Genomic DNA, 17614 nt, shown 5'->3' on the forward strand with positions numbered 1-17614 from the left:
ACATTGCAAATTTCAAGTCTATGAGATCAATAAAGGCTTTATTAAAAATAGTATATTGTCTTAGATTAGGACAATTTCTTTTCAAGATTTATTTCATTGTAAATTAGGTTTTGTAATGAATCTTCTATAAAAAATGAAACTATTTTTAAACTTTTATTACTACCTTATTTAGTAATTCTTTTTCATTTACCAAATTTCATTATGAAAAAAAAAAAGATATTTCAGTACATTAAATATAGTTCTAATATGACTTTTAAAAGATAGAATTAATGCACTATAAGCTATTATTTTATATCCATTATAAAAGCATTTTTTGCAAGATTTTCCCTACCAGAAAGACTGTTTGCTGATGGAGTAAACATCACTTCTTCGCTCCCACTCAACTAAGAATGATCAAATAAAAGTTACTCTGATTTAATTAAAATCCTGTGTCTGTTTTCCTGCTCGGTCCGACTGCATCATTTTACATATATATAATAATACTCTTAAAAAAACATATACACTATAATAATGGATGTGTTTAACATAGGAAATTCGAGTATATTAAGAAAATTGGTAAAGCATATTAAGAAATGGAACAATGATTTTATTTATATATATATTTTACATAATTTGATAGTTTGCACCCAGGATAGTATCTTAATTGAAATGAATTTTATAAAAGTGACAAAAATTCTCCGCATATTTTATTGATATGCGGTCAGCTTTTTGATAAACTTTCAATCTGGTTTTTATCTGCTAGTTAAAATTGTGTCTTGTTTAAAATTTCTATCACAGTTTATTTTTTAAATATCTATTTCTTAGCAAATGCATTTTGAGAAAAGATCTTTTACTTCATTTTCAAAACTTTATGACACTCACTAAAGTCAAAACTATTTAAGTTAGTTTTCTACGCAGAACACAGGAGAGCAACAACAGCAATTTGACGTATCACAAATGCATACAATTGATGAAGAAATACAAAATAATTTCATTCACAAACTTCAAAATTGTCTTTTTTTTTTTTTTACTTTAGTTGAAATATAAATAAATGCAAGATTTAATACAATTTATAAAGTAAGAAAATTAAAAATAAGATTAGTTAGAAAGAAAATTAAAACTGAAGGTTAAATCATAAAATAACCAAGAGGTAATGAAAAAATATTCAAGAGAAGCTATTACCTATACCAATAGCAGCAGATATGAAAAATTTCATATTTAGTGTATCAGGATCGTATTGGCTTTCAATATTATCAGCATAAAGTCTTTCCACCACAAAAGGCATTTCACCAAGACTATCATCATAAAATATTGAATGGTTCCATGAATAAGGAAGAATATAATCCCCAATTTTATAAGTACGTGTTGACAGAGCATAGATTGAACCTGGACCGGTCTGTATGTAATCCTCTGAAAATTTTAAAGCAATTTACTTATTTAATATAAAAGTCTAAGTTAACATGGTGCGTAGCTAAATCTTACAACAAAAAATAAGCACCTTTCAAGTATTTTTTAAGCACTCAAAAATTATTTTTGAGCACTATATACTTTAACAATATGCAAAATAATTTTCAGACTTTACATGATCATGATAAAATAACTAGTTTCTGACAAAGAACTATTTTCTTGATTATATTAGCCATTATAAAATGATCGGGAGATTTTTCGGTTTGATTTCAGAGGGTGGAAAATGAAGCTTAAAATTGAGAATATCTTGTAAAATGCAGCAGAGTTGCACACGAGAGTGCAATAATCTCACCAAAAACAGCTCACTATACGCACATGCGGACTCGCAAGTATTTCACCAAACCTGTAAAATGATTGGCGCTTTCATACACTATGAACCGATGATACGTCGAAATGAATTGTGAAAACATTGAATAGAACAATGTGAAAAGCACGCTTTTGCATAATATGTGGCAAAAATCGAAATGGTAACGAAAAAAACTCTCATTTTTGAAAAGGGAAAGTTCTTTTTAAAGAAGGAACTTTTTAAAAACACCTAATGAAAAAAGCCCCTTTAAGGGCTTTTAAATAGCGAAAATCGAAAATAAGCACCTTTAAGCCCGTTTTAAAAACACTGCGCGCCATGGTTAATATACATTTTTTCTTGTCCACTTAAAAACAATTTTCTTTTAATCACTGTTTCTGAAATAAAATTAAATATACACTAATAGCTACATGTAAGTAATCACGTGAGATATAAAATTTTTTCTGAAATAATATGTTTGTTAAGTCAAAGAATACTATGTAGGTGAAAAAGGAGTAAGATTAGATAAAAAATAATAAAAATACTATTAAAACCAATTTATTCAAATTAGAGTGAAAATGGATGAAAATTTCATTGTCTATATCTCAGTACAATATAACCAACTAGGGCTAGAAACTAACGGAGGTATTGTTGTCAGGAACAACTAATATTTGACTCGGACCATTAAAAATAATTATCTGTTGTCTCCTGAACCAGCAATAATATAAAGGGATGCTATCTTGTTTTGATTTGTTGACTTTAAACTTCATGTTTTGGTTTATTTTATTGTTGCAAAATAAAATATTTCATTATAATTGCGAACATTACACATTAATTGAATTTTATTTTATAACCCTCATTGAACAGTCGGTCCAATTCTAAGTTTACGACTATCAATGTTTAACTCAATAGCTTTGAAATTTTGAACCCAACCTAGAAGACAAGGGAATCCTGAATGAAGCATTGGGAAAAACTAGCCTTTGTGAAGGACTTTATAACTCGAAATTCTCCTATGGTAAGCTTGATGGTAAAGGGATTTTTACCCATGATTCGTTTACCACTGACGATATTTTATGTCAGCACTGTGGTTGGCGCAAGCCATGAGCAGCCATCGCTGGGATTCGAATCTGGGTTACCTCAAAGGGAGGCAAGTGCTCTATCCCCTCACATTCTTTGTATTGTAATTTTTTTTATTTAAATTTACTTCATTGACAAACTAGTGAAAATGTGTACGTACTTGTAATACTTCTTAGTTCCTAGACCACTGATATTTAGACCTAGACCACTGAGTAATTTTTTTTATTTAAATTTACTTCATTGACAAACTAGTGAAAATGTGTACGTACTTGTAATACTTCTTAGTTCCTAGACCACTGACCATTACTTAAATTTTAGTAATTTTTATTCTAGATTTCAATTTCTAAATGTCTTAATTTTATTATAAAACTGTATTGAGATCCCCATTGTTTACCTGAATGCAATATATTAAATAATCATTTTATTAGCTTTTCATGAGTGATTTTTTATAAAAAGGCAAAAAATGGCTTGCCTGTTATCTTAATATTGGGGTAGAACAGGGTACTAATTAGATATTCTTCGACTCACCTGTAAAGGGATGCAGAGTTAGATTAGAAGATGGTAAATCTGGAACATCTCCACTTATTACAATATCGACTAAGAGGTTACCCTTTATATCCAATCCTCGTACTACATGAGTCATATACAAAACTTCACCTGCAAAAAATAAATAAATAAATTAAAAATAAATAAATTATAAATAAATAAATTCTAAATAAATAAATTATAAATAAATAAATTATAAATAAATTATAAATAAATAAATTATAAATAAATAAATTATAAATAAATAAATTATAAATAAATAAATTATAAATAAATAAATTACAAATATATAAATTTTAAATAAATAAATTATAAATAAATAAACTATAAATGAATAAATTATAAATAAATAAATTATAAATAAATAAATCACTTAAATATTTCCTGCATTTATTTTTAGATAAGCTAAAAAAAATTATCAAACCTGTAGCAAAATTGACTTGCGTTTCTTTGCGGAAGAATCCCTTAGTTAAAGTGTAACCATTGACAGCTCTGCCAATTTCATCTGCTGTAGTCCAGTACATGGGAGTCAAAATAGGAATCAATACTCTCATTTCATCAGCTAATGAATAGTTAACATGATTTTTAATAAATGGGGTGAATAAATTAATAATATGATAAAAATAATATTAATGTATGTACCTATATCATCTGTTATGTTTTCAATATTCCCTATAACAACATGTTTCAAACCAGATCGGGATACGTTAGCTGTGAACATAGAGAGACCAAAGTCTATTCCATTTAATATTCCAATCAAATGACCAGCAGCTTGAGATGGTAAATCTGTAATAAAAAAAGAAGATAAGCAAAAATCTATATGTAAAATAAGCACATTTCTTTTGTATACATATTTACAGTTTCTTAATCTTTTATAAAAAGAAATTTAAAAACAAAACAAAAGTTTTTGTTCTTCATATGAATGTAAAAAAATTTTATAAGAAAACCCCTGAAAAAATATGTGATTTGCTGAAAAACAAGTAATGATACAAAAACAAGTAGGTACTCTTTTATTTTTTTCGATTGTTTCTTCATCAACAAGTCATATTAAAAAAAAAAATTAAATCTTAAACATCTCCTCATCCTTTCCTTTAACATTCATCCTTTCTTTTAACATTCATTCTTCCTTATAACATTCATTCATCTTAATTAAATCCTTTCTCATGAAATTGATATCAAACAAGAATGTTTATATTAAAATAAGTCTCAATAAAATCACCAATGACAGTTTGTCTGATTCTAATTTAGGATGTATTAAATGGTTTGTTAAGCATAATTTAATATTTCATAAGTTGTCCCCCCCCTTCTTTGTTGTTACTAGTAATACTTCTTGTAATTATATTAATCTTTAAAAAGTAATGTTTTTAAACCCATTTCCTCAACTATTCATTTGTCATTGGATTTAAAAATCTATTTCTGACTAACACAGTATATTATTAATTGCCAACTGAATATTTAAAATTTTGGCAAGTTTTTAAAAATTAGTGGTTATGTAACGACAACGTTTCTTTCAAGTAAGTCATTTTTAAAAAAAAAAAATTTCATCACAACTTTTACTAATAGGTTACATCACTTCTATTTCAGATTATGAATTATCTTAAAGTAAAGAAAATAAAAACATTATACAAATGAGATAATCCAATATTCTTCAAGTGAGTCACAAAGTGATCCGCAGATCAAGTTGCTGACCTAGGGTCTAGACATTTTCCCTTCAATTCACAACTTTCTTACTAAACAACAAAGAGAAAACTGTTTTTTTAAAGGAAAAACAACAGGTTAAAGGATGTCCTTTTTAGTAGATTAAGTTTAAATTTAATGAAATTTTTTTTAACCTTCTGAGAGTTAATCTCAACTTTTTCAGATGCAGGCTATTTTGCATCAAAAATACCAATTTTGTCCATGTTATTCAGTTGAAAAGCAATGCTTAGGGAAATTTCAGTGCAATTTTACCCAGTGGCTCAATGCTTGAAGGGTTAATAGGAGAAAAAATATAAGAAAATTTTATTCATAACTTGATCACTACTTTTCAGAAGTGTGTTTTACATCTGACACTTTAAAAACATTACAGTTTTCTGAACATACATTGAACATAAAACATACCATGACATGCTTCTTCTCTGCAGTCTTCATAATCTTCAGAATCTCCAACACAATCTTTCCCTCCATAAGTAGGATCAGGATTACTGCATTGTCGAATTCGTGAACGAACTCCAGTACCACAGGAGACAGAACAAGTAGACCATGCACTCCATTCACTCCACTTACCATCAACTATATCAAATGCAAAATTAAATTATTCATAAAAAAATTATTCAGCTTCAAATAATCTTTTGTGTAGCCATTTAAATTTTTTTTACTACTAGATAACATTACTCCATATTGCCTTTTGCTGAAGTCTAGTCTAAAAATTTTTCCTCCAATTCATAACTTTCTTATTGACCAACAAGGAAGAAAGAGGTTTTTGGCAGAAAGAACAACAGGTAAAAGGACGTCTTTTTCAGTAGAATAAGTATAAATTTCATGTATTTTTTTATTCGCACATTTAATGTGCTTGAGTGCAAATTTACAATTACAAGTAGACCATGCATTCTACTTACCATCAACTATTTCAAATGCAAAATTAAATTATTCATAAAAAAAAATATTTAGCTTCAAAACATCCTTTGTGTAGCCATTTAATTTTTATTTACTTTCTTAGAGACTACTAGATAACATATTACTCCTTATTTCCTTTTGCTGAAATCTTGTCTAGACATTTTTCCTTTCTGTCTTACTAAACAACAAAGGAGAAACAAGTTTTTGATGGAAAAAACAACAGGTTAAAGGACATCTTTTTCAGTAGAATAAGTATAAATTTGATATATATATATTTATTTACGCATTTAATGTCTTTGAGTGAAGTGTCATTTGCAATTACTTTAAATTGCAATTATTTTTAAGTAACTGATAGACTTGTATATACAAAGTTAGTTTTGACTGTCATTTTATTTACTTAGCAAAGAATAAACGTATATTTTGCTAAATATTATCATCAGAAATTGATGGATAGATAAATAGAAATGGATATTTATTTATAATTATGAAAGTGAAATTTAGCATTAGTGCCATAAAAAGAAAAAAATAGAAAACTAATGCTATTATATACCTAGAGATTGTTTATTTGAATGGATGGCAGTAAAGCTCTATGCATTTACACTGCACCGTGTAAAAATTACTATTCATTAAAAAAAATCAGTCAAAAGATGCTAATTTCTTCCTTTTGATTATTTAATTTTGCATTAAAATATCAAAAAATTAAAAGAAATAACTCACTACACTAAAGGGAGAAAATATCACTAATTATGATTGAGTTTATCCATCTATACCTACTTTGAAACAAGTAAACTATCTGAGCTAGTGCTATTTAAGTCAGGCAAATTGGCATTTTAAGTATTAAATCATTATTTCCAGCAAGATAAAGTCCATCTATTACTTTGTTTTACTTTGAAGCATGATACTAAGAAGAAAAACATTGGTTTTCTGTAGCCCCATTTTGAGCAGCATGTATTATAACTTTGAGCTGCACATATAATTTTGAATTATAATTTTGCAGTTAACCTCTTTCAGTTACATATTTGTTCAAAATTCTAGTGAAAGGAAAAAGAAACAAAATCAAATTTGGCAAACTGAACCACAGTCAAATTTATAAATACTTTTTATTTGCGTGAAATTTTTTTAAACACCTTCAATAATAATGATTTAAATTTGAATAGGTTAGATATTTTAAAAATTTGTGTTTTTATATTTTATTCCTAATTTATTTACTTCAATTATTTTTTTTAAATATATTAAAAAGAACTGAAGGCCAATAGACTTTCCTCCTGTTTCAGGAAAAATTATTTTTCTTACTTATGTTCATATTTTTTTATATTCTTGGTATAGAAGGTGTTCTATAAACAAACAGCTTAAAATATGTATTTTATCATTGTAAAATATGGTAGGAAACAACTTAAACATTAGATTCACAGCAAAAGAAGAAAGTTTTTATAAAAGTAAAAGAAAAAAATGCTAAAATAATTATTCAATAACATTTGAGCAAGAAAACAATCATTATTGAATAATAATGAGTCATAATTAAGGTCAATCACAATGGATGCAGAATTAATAGCTTCAAAATTAGCTTACTGTTTAAAGAAACTAAAAGCAATTATTAGAGTTTCAATTTTCACTTACAACCACACTAATTTTGATGTTTGTAATCCTGTCTTTACTGTAATTCAACTCAAAAATAATTTGCAAAATTTAAAAATTATTTTTTCTCAATTCAATACTAATTTGCCAATTTCCCCTAATATATTTTTCATACTTCATTTCTGACATGCATAGAAAAATATACATTAACAGGGTGCATAGCCAAATTATTCAACAAAAAATAAGCATCTTTTAAGCACTTTAAAAATATATCATAATCAGGCAGGGTTGGAAAGTTTTTGACAATTGACGGTTTTATCTTGTTTTAACCATCATGCCAAAAAAAAAAGACCATTGTTGTTTACTATTGTCAAAAATCATGAAATTTTGAATCATGTAAGACGAATGGCGTTTTCATATGCTATGGACTGACAATACGCCGAAATAGATTGGGTTTTAATTAAGTATGAAATTGTTGAATAGAACAATGTGAACTGTGTCTTTTTGTATAATTCGAAGCGAAAACCAACACAGTAAAAGAATAATCTCATTTTTGAAAAGGGAAAATTAAGCACTTTTTAAAAACACCCAATGAAAAAAACACCTTTAAGAGCTTTTAAAAAATGAAAATCAAAAATAAGCACCTTTAAGCACTTTTTAAAAATGCTACGCATCCTGATTAAGAACAGCAACTAGGTAACAACTATGCCTAAAAAAAGTAGTATCAGGTAAAATAGACACACATGTAAATAAAATAAATAAACTTACCTGGACATAAATGTGCATTGCACACCTCAATTTCTTGAGAAGCTCCAGAGCAATCTCTTCCACCACCAGCAGGTTCAGGATTGTCACATGATCTGAAACGCTTTTTTTGACCTTTGTTGCATGAAGATGAACATGGACCCCATGTAGACCACTGTCCCCATTCACCATTTACTATGAAAAAGTATAAGAAGAGAACAATTCTTTTTTTTTTATAACAGATCTCAGATATTTTTACATCACTGATTTTAAATCTGCTATCAATAATGCTCTCTAAGCTAAATTTTTTAAAATAACATTTAAGTCTATGTTTTGTTGAAATGAGCAAGTTCAAAAATGTTATATATGCTACGGTGAATGACCGAAATTGGTGGTTGTTGACAATCACAGTCGCTTTGGTGAATGTCCGAAATATTTATTACATTCGATTTTGTATGAATTTATTCGTGGATATAATTACATTTATTCGATATTTGAATACTTACTGACGATAGATCAGAAGAAACATCAGTGTTTGGAGTATCGGGCCATACATTTACATTTGACGGGTATACATTTGCTCGGTATACCCTACACTGATGTTTTTTTAAGGTTAAGTGCCACTGCCCGGTATACCCTACACTGATGTTTTTTAAGGTTAAGTGCCACTACCTGGTATACATTTGCCTGATACTCTAAACACCGATGTTTCTTCTAATCTATCGTCAGTAAGTATTAAAATATAGAATAAATATAAATATATCAAATAAATATAATAATATCAACGAATAAATTAATATAAAATTGGATATAAAAAATATTTCGGACATTCACCAAAGAAACTATGTGATTGTTGACATTCAACGGTGAGAGTCGACATTCTCCAGATTTCGGTCATTCACTGTAACATATATAACAGGGCTCCCATATATGTTGGGACAAGCTTCAATTGGATTTAGGACACATCATCATGATTAAAATTGGATAGGAACTCATGCCCGAAAATGTCATCATGCCATTAAAGTAGCTTTGCTATTATGAACTGTTTCGTCATGTGCTTCTGAACAGCTCATAATAGGGAAGCATCTATAGCTGCATACAATGACATTTCCAGTCATAGGTTCCTAAGAAACGTTTGTACATCACCTTTAGGGGAGTTAATTCCGATATAGGGAGTTAGAGCATAGAAGTAGTGTTGGGCCAAACTTCAATAGAAGTTTGGTACAACATTGTATGACCCCTTGTATGACCCGATTTTAAACTTATACATTTCAACAAAAACTAGACTAAAAATGTCATTTAAAAAAAAAACTGTAGCTATAGGAGTAAAACTAATTTCAGATTTGAAATCTCGACACTTGAATTATGCAATATCAAGTATTTGTACAAATGCAACAAAAAATTTTTTCCCAAGTTTTATAGTTTAAAACCACATAATAACAATATTAATAACAATGGATCAAAATTTTTTCTAATGCGATAAAAAAATTATAGTTAGTAAAATTGTGGTTATTGAGTAATTAAGATTATAAACAAAAATATAAAATAGTAACAGACTGATTTAAGTAGTTTATGGTGCAAATAATAAATACATCTCACATGGTTGTTTAACATTATAAGTAAAATTTTCTTTCTACTGAATTTGAAAATTATTTTAAAACTGCAAAAGACAACTAAGTTTAATTATATATTAGAAAACAAAATTTAAGTATGTAGCACTTTTATTTAATAACAATAAAATTTTCAAAAAATTTGTTTAAGTCATTAGTTTTAATTTATGTATTATCAACCAAGTATTCACTTTTCTATATTTAATAATGTTTTTTTAGAGGGGAGAACCTTAAATTGTTGTATTTGGCAAATTTTTCAATTAAAAAAAAACAATTAAAGCAGAATCATGTTTAATGCACTCCTCTACTTCAAAGTTAAATGATTAAAAAAAAGAGGTTATTAGTAATAGGGTTAAAACAAAAAATAATGTGTTCTAAAATTTATTTCAATGCACAGAAAAACAAAATATACAACTCTAACATCCCATTTGTGGCACTATAATATTTTTTAATTATATTTTTGCTTCAACAAAATAAGATTTGTTAAGTTACCTGGACATTGAGCACTGTTGCAGTAATCAATCTGATAACTTGCACCAATGCATTGGTGACCGCCATTGGCTGGATATGGAGAATCACAGGCTCTTTTTCTTTCTCGAATACCACCACCGCAAGAGGAAGAACAAAATGACCATTCGCTCCAAGCACTCCAGTCACCATTCACTGTAACCATTAACATAAACAGTGAATTAAACAATATTACAATATTGATAGATATTTTGATAATTCAATGCATAAACAACCAAACCCAATGTTTGCAAGAAGTTTTATAATTTGCTATCAACAAAGACAACTAAGTCAAACATTTATAGAATATTAAAAAATTTTTACTAATAATATCTCAGAAATGTAAATATATACTTTTATTTACAATTTCTACAAGCATGCATTTATAATATTTTCTTAAATTAAAAATATTTTGTTATTAGTTATTTTTGCATCTTACATACAGAATCTTTTGAGAGTCTTACAGGTAAAAAGTCATTGCTTGAACTGCAGTCTTTACAAGAATAAAATGTATAAACAGGATATTTATTATTTATTTTTCAAACAGACTCCTGAAAAATTGCCTAATAGATATAAGTACATGTGTGTTTAAAATTTAGTAAATGTACAGTTAAAACTTTTAAAACCAAATACTATAGATGCTTTAGAAATTATTCTAATGCAAAAATTTAAATTACATCTTTATCTAGTTTCTATATGGAAGCTAAAAATAATACTTTTTTCTCTCATAATGTTAAAATCAGCTGCTGTAGAATGTATTAACTCTTTAAAATCATCACTAACTATAACCTGCCCTGTAGCAAACACACTTAAGCATAGAGTATAAAAACTTTTTAGGAAAAAACATTTCTTTTAAAAGCCTTTTGAAACACACAGCACTCTTTTTAAATTGGAGATATCGATAAACAATTACATAACAAATACAGAAATATTCAAAAGAGATACCATCAAAAACTAGCCAAATAAGACATATAATTGAAATAATAAGAATAAGGGCAAAATACAACGATTAATTAATTATTTAATGTAAACAGAAAAAACTCCATAAGTCTGGATAAATGCAAATGCAAGGTATATAAAATCAAAACATTGATATAAATTTGATTAATAATAAGTTGATAAGAGAGACAGGAAAAAATACTAGACATTTATTTAAATGAAACAAAGTTGTCATAACTTTTATGATTAAGCTCTATTAGATTTATATAATTATAGATTCTAGAAAAAAATTCTAGAAGCTAAAATAGTCTTATTTTTTTATTCATATTTATTATGATTCTATGTTATATTCGTTATGATTCTGCAAGGTTACTAGAATTAGGTAGATTTTACTAGAATTCTACATCAAAGTTGCAGCATTTGATTATGAAAAGAATTTGCGAAGATTTAATTTTAATTTCTGTAGATAAATTAAAAAAGAAAAAAAATTATTCTTAAAATAATTTTTTTACAATAAAAGATCCATGTCACATAATTCTATGAACTTCAATTCTTCATAAACCAAATAAGCTTAGTAGGTGTAAGCAACAAAAAATTTGTAATTTAAAAATTTCTATAACTAGACTATTAAATTTTTACATTATTTGCTAAAAGGTTAAAATTTTAAGTAGCAAGCTAAAATTGATTTATTAAAAAAGGAAAAAAATTTATTCTTAAAATAATATTTTTTACAATAACAGATTTATGTCACATAATTCTATGAACTGCAATTCTTCATAAACCATACAAGCTTAGTGGGTGTAAACAACAAAAAATTTGTAATTTAAAAATTTCTATAACTAAGTTAGAACTATTAAATTTTTACATTATTTGCTAAAAGGTTAAAATTAAGTAGCAAGCTAAAATTGATTAATTTGTTTGTTACTAGCTCTAATGCTTCAGACAATTTCCATTTTTCCTGTAAATAATAAATACTTAATTGCATATTTTGTGTTTTTAAGTATTTGTATCGAAAAATTGCTTTAAAACATTTAACGATTGATCAGTTACAGACTATTGCTATGTTTAGTAGTTAAGTTTAAAAATAAGAGATCCGGGTAATTAAGATTATTAAGATCATCTACTGTATCTATTTGCTTTTCTATAAATATAATTATCACAACACGATACAGAATATTTTAATTATTATGAGAAAAATTCACCTGGACAGTCTTCCGTATAGCATTCTTGAATCTCTTTACTTTCACCGAAACATAGTTGTCCACCATGAAGCGGTTCAGGATTATTACATTCTCGGACACGCTGTTGGTTTCCTTTTCCACATGACACACTACACGGTTGCCATTCAGACCACAAACTCCAGCGACCATCAACTGAAATTAAAAAAAAAAAACAATAAACATGTGACACTATTCCAATAAATAAAGCATTAGAATAAGAATATTTTCTTCAAATATTTAAGTCTAAGTTTCTAATAAAAATCATTACAATGTCATAACTCAAAGAAAACATTTTTAAAAGTTTAACATCATTTTAAAGCTATTTTTTATACACAAGAAATGAATTAAAGTAAGAAATATAAACTTAAGTTTAAAATAATGTAATAAGATTTAAAATAATTTATAGCTGAAATCTTCCATTGGAATAATAAATTTGAAACTGGATGACACTTTCTTAAATTAGTAAAGAATTAAACACACTGCAGAACTGAAACATTTGGATGAAAATTTGCATTATAGACATAGAAAATGTGGTCAAAGTGAGTGTAGTCTAAAAAGAAAGACTTCTTTCAGATTAATGTTATTAAAAAAAGTGAGAGATAAAAAAAAATCCTTAAGATTTATATAGTTTAAATGATTTTAGTGGTTTCTAATATGGCTAAAAGTATTTGTACATTGCTTCTAAAAGGGTACAAAGAAATTTGATAAAAAGTTTTCTTCGTAAAAATAATACAAAAGTGAAAAATCTAAAAACTAATAACAAAATAATTAGAAATAAGAAAAAATTAACTAAATTTATTCCAGAATAACAATTAAATATAAAGTAATTAATAATTAATAAAGTAATTAAGTGTGCAGAAGATACCTGGACATTTTGTTAGTAAACAAGATTCAGCTTCCATTTCAGTTCCAGAACAGTTTGATCCTCCATATTTTGGTTTAGGATTATCACACATTCTATGTCGCAATCTTTGTCCAACACCACATGTTACACTGCATTCTTGCCATTCTATCCAATTACCCCACTCGCCATTAACTAAAATGAAACAGTTTCGATTAATAAACATGGGAAATTTTTTCAGATGATAAAAATTTAACACTAAGGTTCCTAACTCTAATCTGAGTGCTATAGAATATTGTAGAGAAGGATCACCAAAATTTATCCAAAATTAAAAATTAAGTTTTTTTTCTTTCAAACTTTGAACATTATCTACTTTAAACACTGAATAAACCAACTAAATAAATTTAGCTTGTCAATCTTATAATAATTTAGATACTATTGTCTTTTTATTTAGCTTATCACTCCTGTTATTAATATTTTCAACCGTATCATTTGATTCCCTAATTTTATTATTATTTTGTTTATCAATCTGTTACTATACACAGCTTTGAAATTGAGGATGAACCTGGTAAAGAAATTATTCTCTTTTAAACAAGAATTTTGCATACAAAAAGTAATTAACAAATTTGTTAACCACTTGTACACTGGTTATCATAAATTAAGGAAAATTCACAAAAATCGCGATAACTCAAGAAATTACACATGGAATTTTATGAAACTTACCCACAATATACAACACATAGTAAGGTATTAAACAACATAAAAAGAAATTATCAGACATTAATAGTAGTATAGAAATTAGCACATGTATAAAATAAACAAATTGGAAGTATCGGTTTGCAATAGAAAAAGTACCTTTAATATGGAATATGATTGCCTCTAGAAGCAATACAGCACAAACAGCGATGTGTGATGCTTTCAATTATGCGGTCTATCAGTTCAATAGGAAGTGAGAGCCATTGCTCTTGTAAAGCAGTTGCAAGCGTGGCAAGGGTCTGAGGGGGCGGATTGATGGCAGATACACGCCTCCCTAGAGCATCCCAAACGTGCTCGATAGGATTCAAGTCCGGGGATCGAGCTGGCCACTCCATGCGAGTAATTGTTTCCTGTTGAAGATAATCATCAACAATGCGAGCTCTGTGTGGTCTTGCATTATCGTCCTGTAACAGGAAGCAATCACCAATTGCCCCGGCATATGGGCGCACATAAGCATCAAGGATGTTGTCTCGATAAACCTGAGCATTCACGGTTCCCCTTGGAAAGACATGGAGGTATGTGCGCCCTCCTAAGGATATGCCTCCCCAAACACAGACACTGCCTCTTCCGTATGCATCTCTTTCACGGATGTTTGATGGATGATAACGGGTCCCAGGTTCTCTCCATATCAAATAACGTCTACTGTCACTTTCTAGACTAAACCTGGACTCATCCGTAAAGAGAACAGGCCTCCATTGATCTGACGTCCAGTGGACATGTTGTCGGGCCCACTGCAAACGGTCTCTCCTATGGCGTGATGTGAGCGGCACGCAAATGGCTGGTCGTCTCGCATACAGACCACCTTCGTGGAGCCTTCTGCGCACAGTTGACGTTGACACCAACCTTCCGGTGGCTGCAGCAAGAGAGGATCTAAGATGTGTCGGAGTAGCGGTTCTATTCCTGCGTGCACTTAATGTCAAATATCGGTCATCGGCACTGGTCGTAACAGTTGGCCGTCCTTGACTGAACCTCCTAGATGCCGAATCTGTGGTTTGAAATTGCCTCCAAAGTCTATGAACCACAGATGGACTCACATTTAGCCATCTGGCCACTTCTGATTGACTCTGCCCTGCCTCTAGTCTCCCGATGGCTCTCCATCGTAGTTCTTCAGGCAAATGATGCCTAGAGGTCATTATTACGAATTGGCTATCTCAGATTTTCAATGTCGCAATCACAGTAAAATTTGTGTGCTTTCTCTCAAACTTGGACTTTTATGCTCCAGGCAGATGACGTAAGCCGAGTGCAGCGCCACTAATTTGCATATTGCAATTTTACTCAGCTACTCTTAGTGGACAACATATGCAAATTTTGCACGGTTTGGCTTACTTTTGAAAGAGTTATCGCTATTTTTGTGATTTTTCCTTAATTTATGATAACCAGTGTATATAACACTATTTAAATAAAATAGGGTTTAATGCCATTTGAATGTTAGTCTAGTACAAAATATTATCAAATATATTTGATAAGAAAATTACTATAATTTAAACTATACCTGGGCATGGGTCTTGTGTGCATTGCTTTACTTCAGATGAAATTCCAATACAAGTTTTTCCATTATTTCGAGGTGCTGGATTGTTGCAAAATCTTTGGCGGAATTGACGTCCTTCGCCACAAGTGGCAGAACATTCTCCCCAATCTTGCCACTCTGACCATTTGCCATGAACTATAAAAGAAACAGTATAAAATGCTTATTATAAAAAGTAGGAACATACTACTTAATTTGTGTTATGAATTTTACTACATTTCTTTTATTGTTTTTAAGAAAATTCACAACATATATGATAGGGTCAAGACAGCTAGAGGCAAGGGATATAGCACTTGTTTCTGATACAGGCAAGAGTATTTGCATAATACTTCTATGAAGTGTCAACTTAAAACAACTAATGTTTCAGATTAATAGATCCTAATTAATCAGAGATTTATTTTTAAATCTGGTAACCCATTTAAGGTTTTCAGTATGAAGTAGGAATAAAAATTAATTTCCATCAAAAAGCATACTACAAGGACAAAAGATTTTTGATTCCTTGTTTTCAGTTGAGTTCAAAATTACACTGATATAAAAATTAAAATTTATGCTTTCAATTCCATAAGTAGACTGGTTATCAATGATGATATGGTCAAAATATTATGTCAGCAAAAATGTTTTAAATTATTAGAATAACTTTTAAGTTAAAATTACTTTAGCTTATACGGAGAAATTTTGAAAATAAGTTTTGATCGCTGATTTCCGCCTCAAGATAAAGTTTACGAAAAAAAATTTCTAAGATTTATGACTGCAACTTTGCAACTTACAACATATCACCATAAAATTATAAAGAACTTTAAAAAGTTTTAACAAAACATATCTATGAAAGAATATGCATAATTATGTAAATTATTCTTAAAACAGTGGCTTATTAATACCATTTTCGTTCATAAATTTCATAATTTTGTTTTTGATTAGAGAAAGATAGTTCAGAATAATCAACAATTTTATTAATTGTAAACTCGATTGCCAATTGTAGCATATTTCTTAAAGGAAATATAGATATAAAGTTTTCTTTACTTTTATATTTCATCCATTATAAAAAACAAAAATAAATTTCCATGAAAAAATGAAAGTTTTAGTATAAAAGAGTAATGTAATAACATATTAAACTAAAGGCTAGGCAGCATTACCCATTTTAATTATTTGAATTTATTTCAAGGAAATATTAGTAAAATTATAAGCCATTACAAGAAACAAGTAAATAGTTAGGGTATAACATTTAAACTTAACCTTTTTAAGCAAATCCAACGGAAGATTATGCAAATCCAACTGACACTTTTAAGAGTTAGGTATTATTACCACCTATGATAATTATTGAAACTTCATTACAGACTATCCAATATTTAAGTCTTAAAACTAGTTTTAATACATCTTAAAGTTTTATTGTAATGAATTGTTTTCAAACTAAAAAATGTTTAATCATCATTTTTTTTTATCTTAATACAGTAGACTCTGGCTTGTGACTACCTAGCTTCTATATATAACTATCTGGGCAAAGGGAAAAGTTAAAAGGATTATAGAAAGGAATATATTAAGGAATATAGAAACTGACCATACTAAAGCAGCCATCTGTCCTAGTCGTAAAAGATTACAATTGTGTAGTTTTCAAATAAACTTAAAGAGTATTTTTGCATTAATCACTTATCTTAAAATGTGTAACGTGTATTATTAACAAAATGACAGAGTAGGTAGAAGTGGAACTTAATCCTATTTGGCTGTTTTATAATCTGACCTACCCTTCCATCATATTAGAGCAGATAGTTGGGAAATTGCTAAATTCAGAAATTTGTATCTGAATAATGTGGTATTATTTAAAGAACTCTCTTGACAACTAATGATTTCATCTACTGTGAATGTGAAAGCTATTCACATTTCTTTAAGAAAATATAGTCAGAAAGTTATTTTTTAAACTTTATAATAAAATAGAGAAAAGAAATTTAAAAATGA

At 28.4% G+C, this 17614-nt stretch overlaps 1 protein-coding gene across 3 annotated transcripts in view; it reads right to left on the reverse strand.

Moving 5' to 3' along the window:
* Nucleotides 1-17614, reverse strand: part of LOC107451423 (hemicentin-1) — a 136674-nt gene that overhangs the window by 11142 nt on the left and 107918 nt on the right. For all 3 annotated transcript variants that reach the window (XM_087153122.1, XM_087153123.1, XM_087153121.1), the window contains exons 59-68: nucleotides 15632-15802; nucleotides 13408-13578; nucleotides 12525-12695; nucleotides 10369-10539; nucleotides 8291-8461; nucleotides 5453-5623; nucleotides 3995-4138; nucleotides 3777-3914; nucleotides 3335-3463; nucleotides 1162-1389 (exon numbers count right to left, since the gene is read on the reverse strand). In XM_087153122.1, the coding sequence (XP_087009248.1) occupies nucleotides 1162-1389; nucleotides 3335-3463; nucleotides 3777-3914; nucleotides 3995-4138; nucleotides 5453-5623; nucleotides 8291-8461; nucleotides 10369-10539; nucleotides 12525-12695; nucleotides 13408-13578; nucleotides 15632-15802 (1665 nt within the window). The remainder of the gene's footprint in view (nucleotides 1-1161; nucleotides 1390-3334; nucleotides 3464-3776; nucleotides 3915-3994; nucleotides 4139-5452; nucleotides 5624-8290; nucleotides 8462-10368; nucleotides 10540-12524; nucleotides 12696-13407; nucleotides 13579-15631; nucleotides 15803-17614) is intronic.

Source organism: Parasteatoda tepidariorum, chromosome 10 (genome assembly GCF_982258835.1).
Source record: "Parasteatoda tepidariorum strain Cologne lab strain chromosome 10, Ptep-v5.0, whole genome shotgun sequence".
NCBI classification, from domain to species: domain Eukaryota; kingdom Metazoa; phylum Arthropoda; class Arachnida; order Araneae; family Theridiidae; genus Parasteatoda; species Parasteatoda tepidariorum.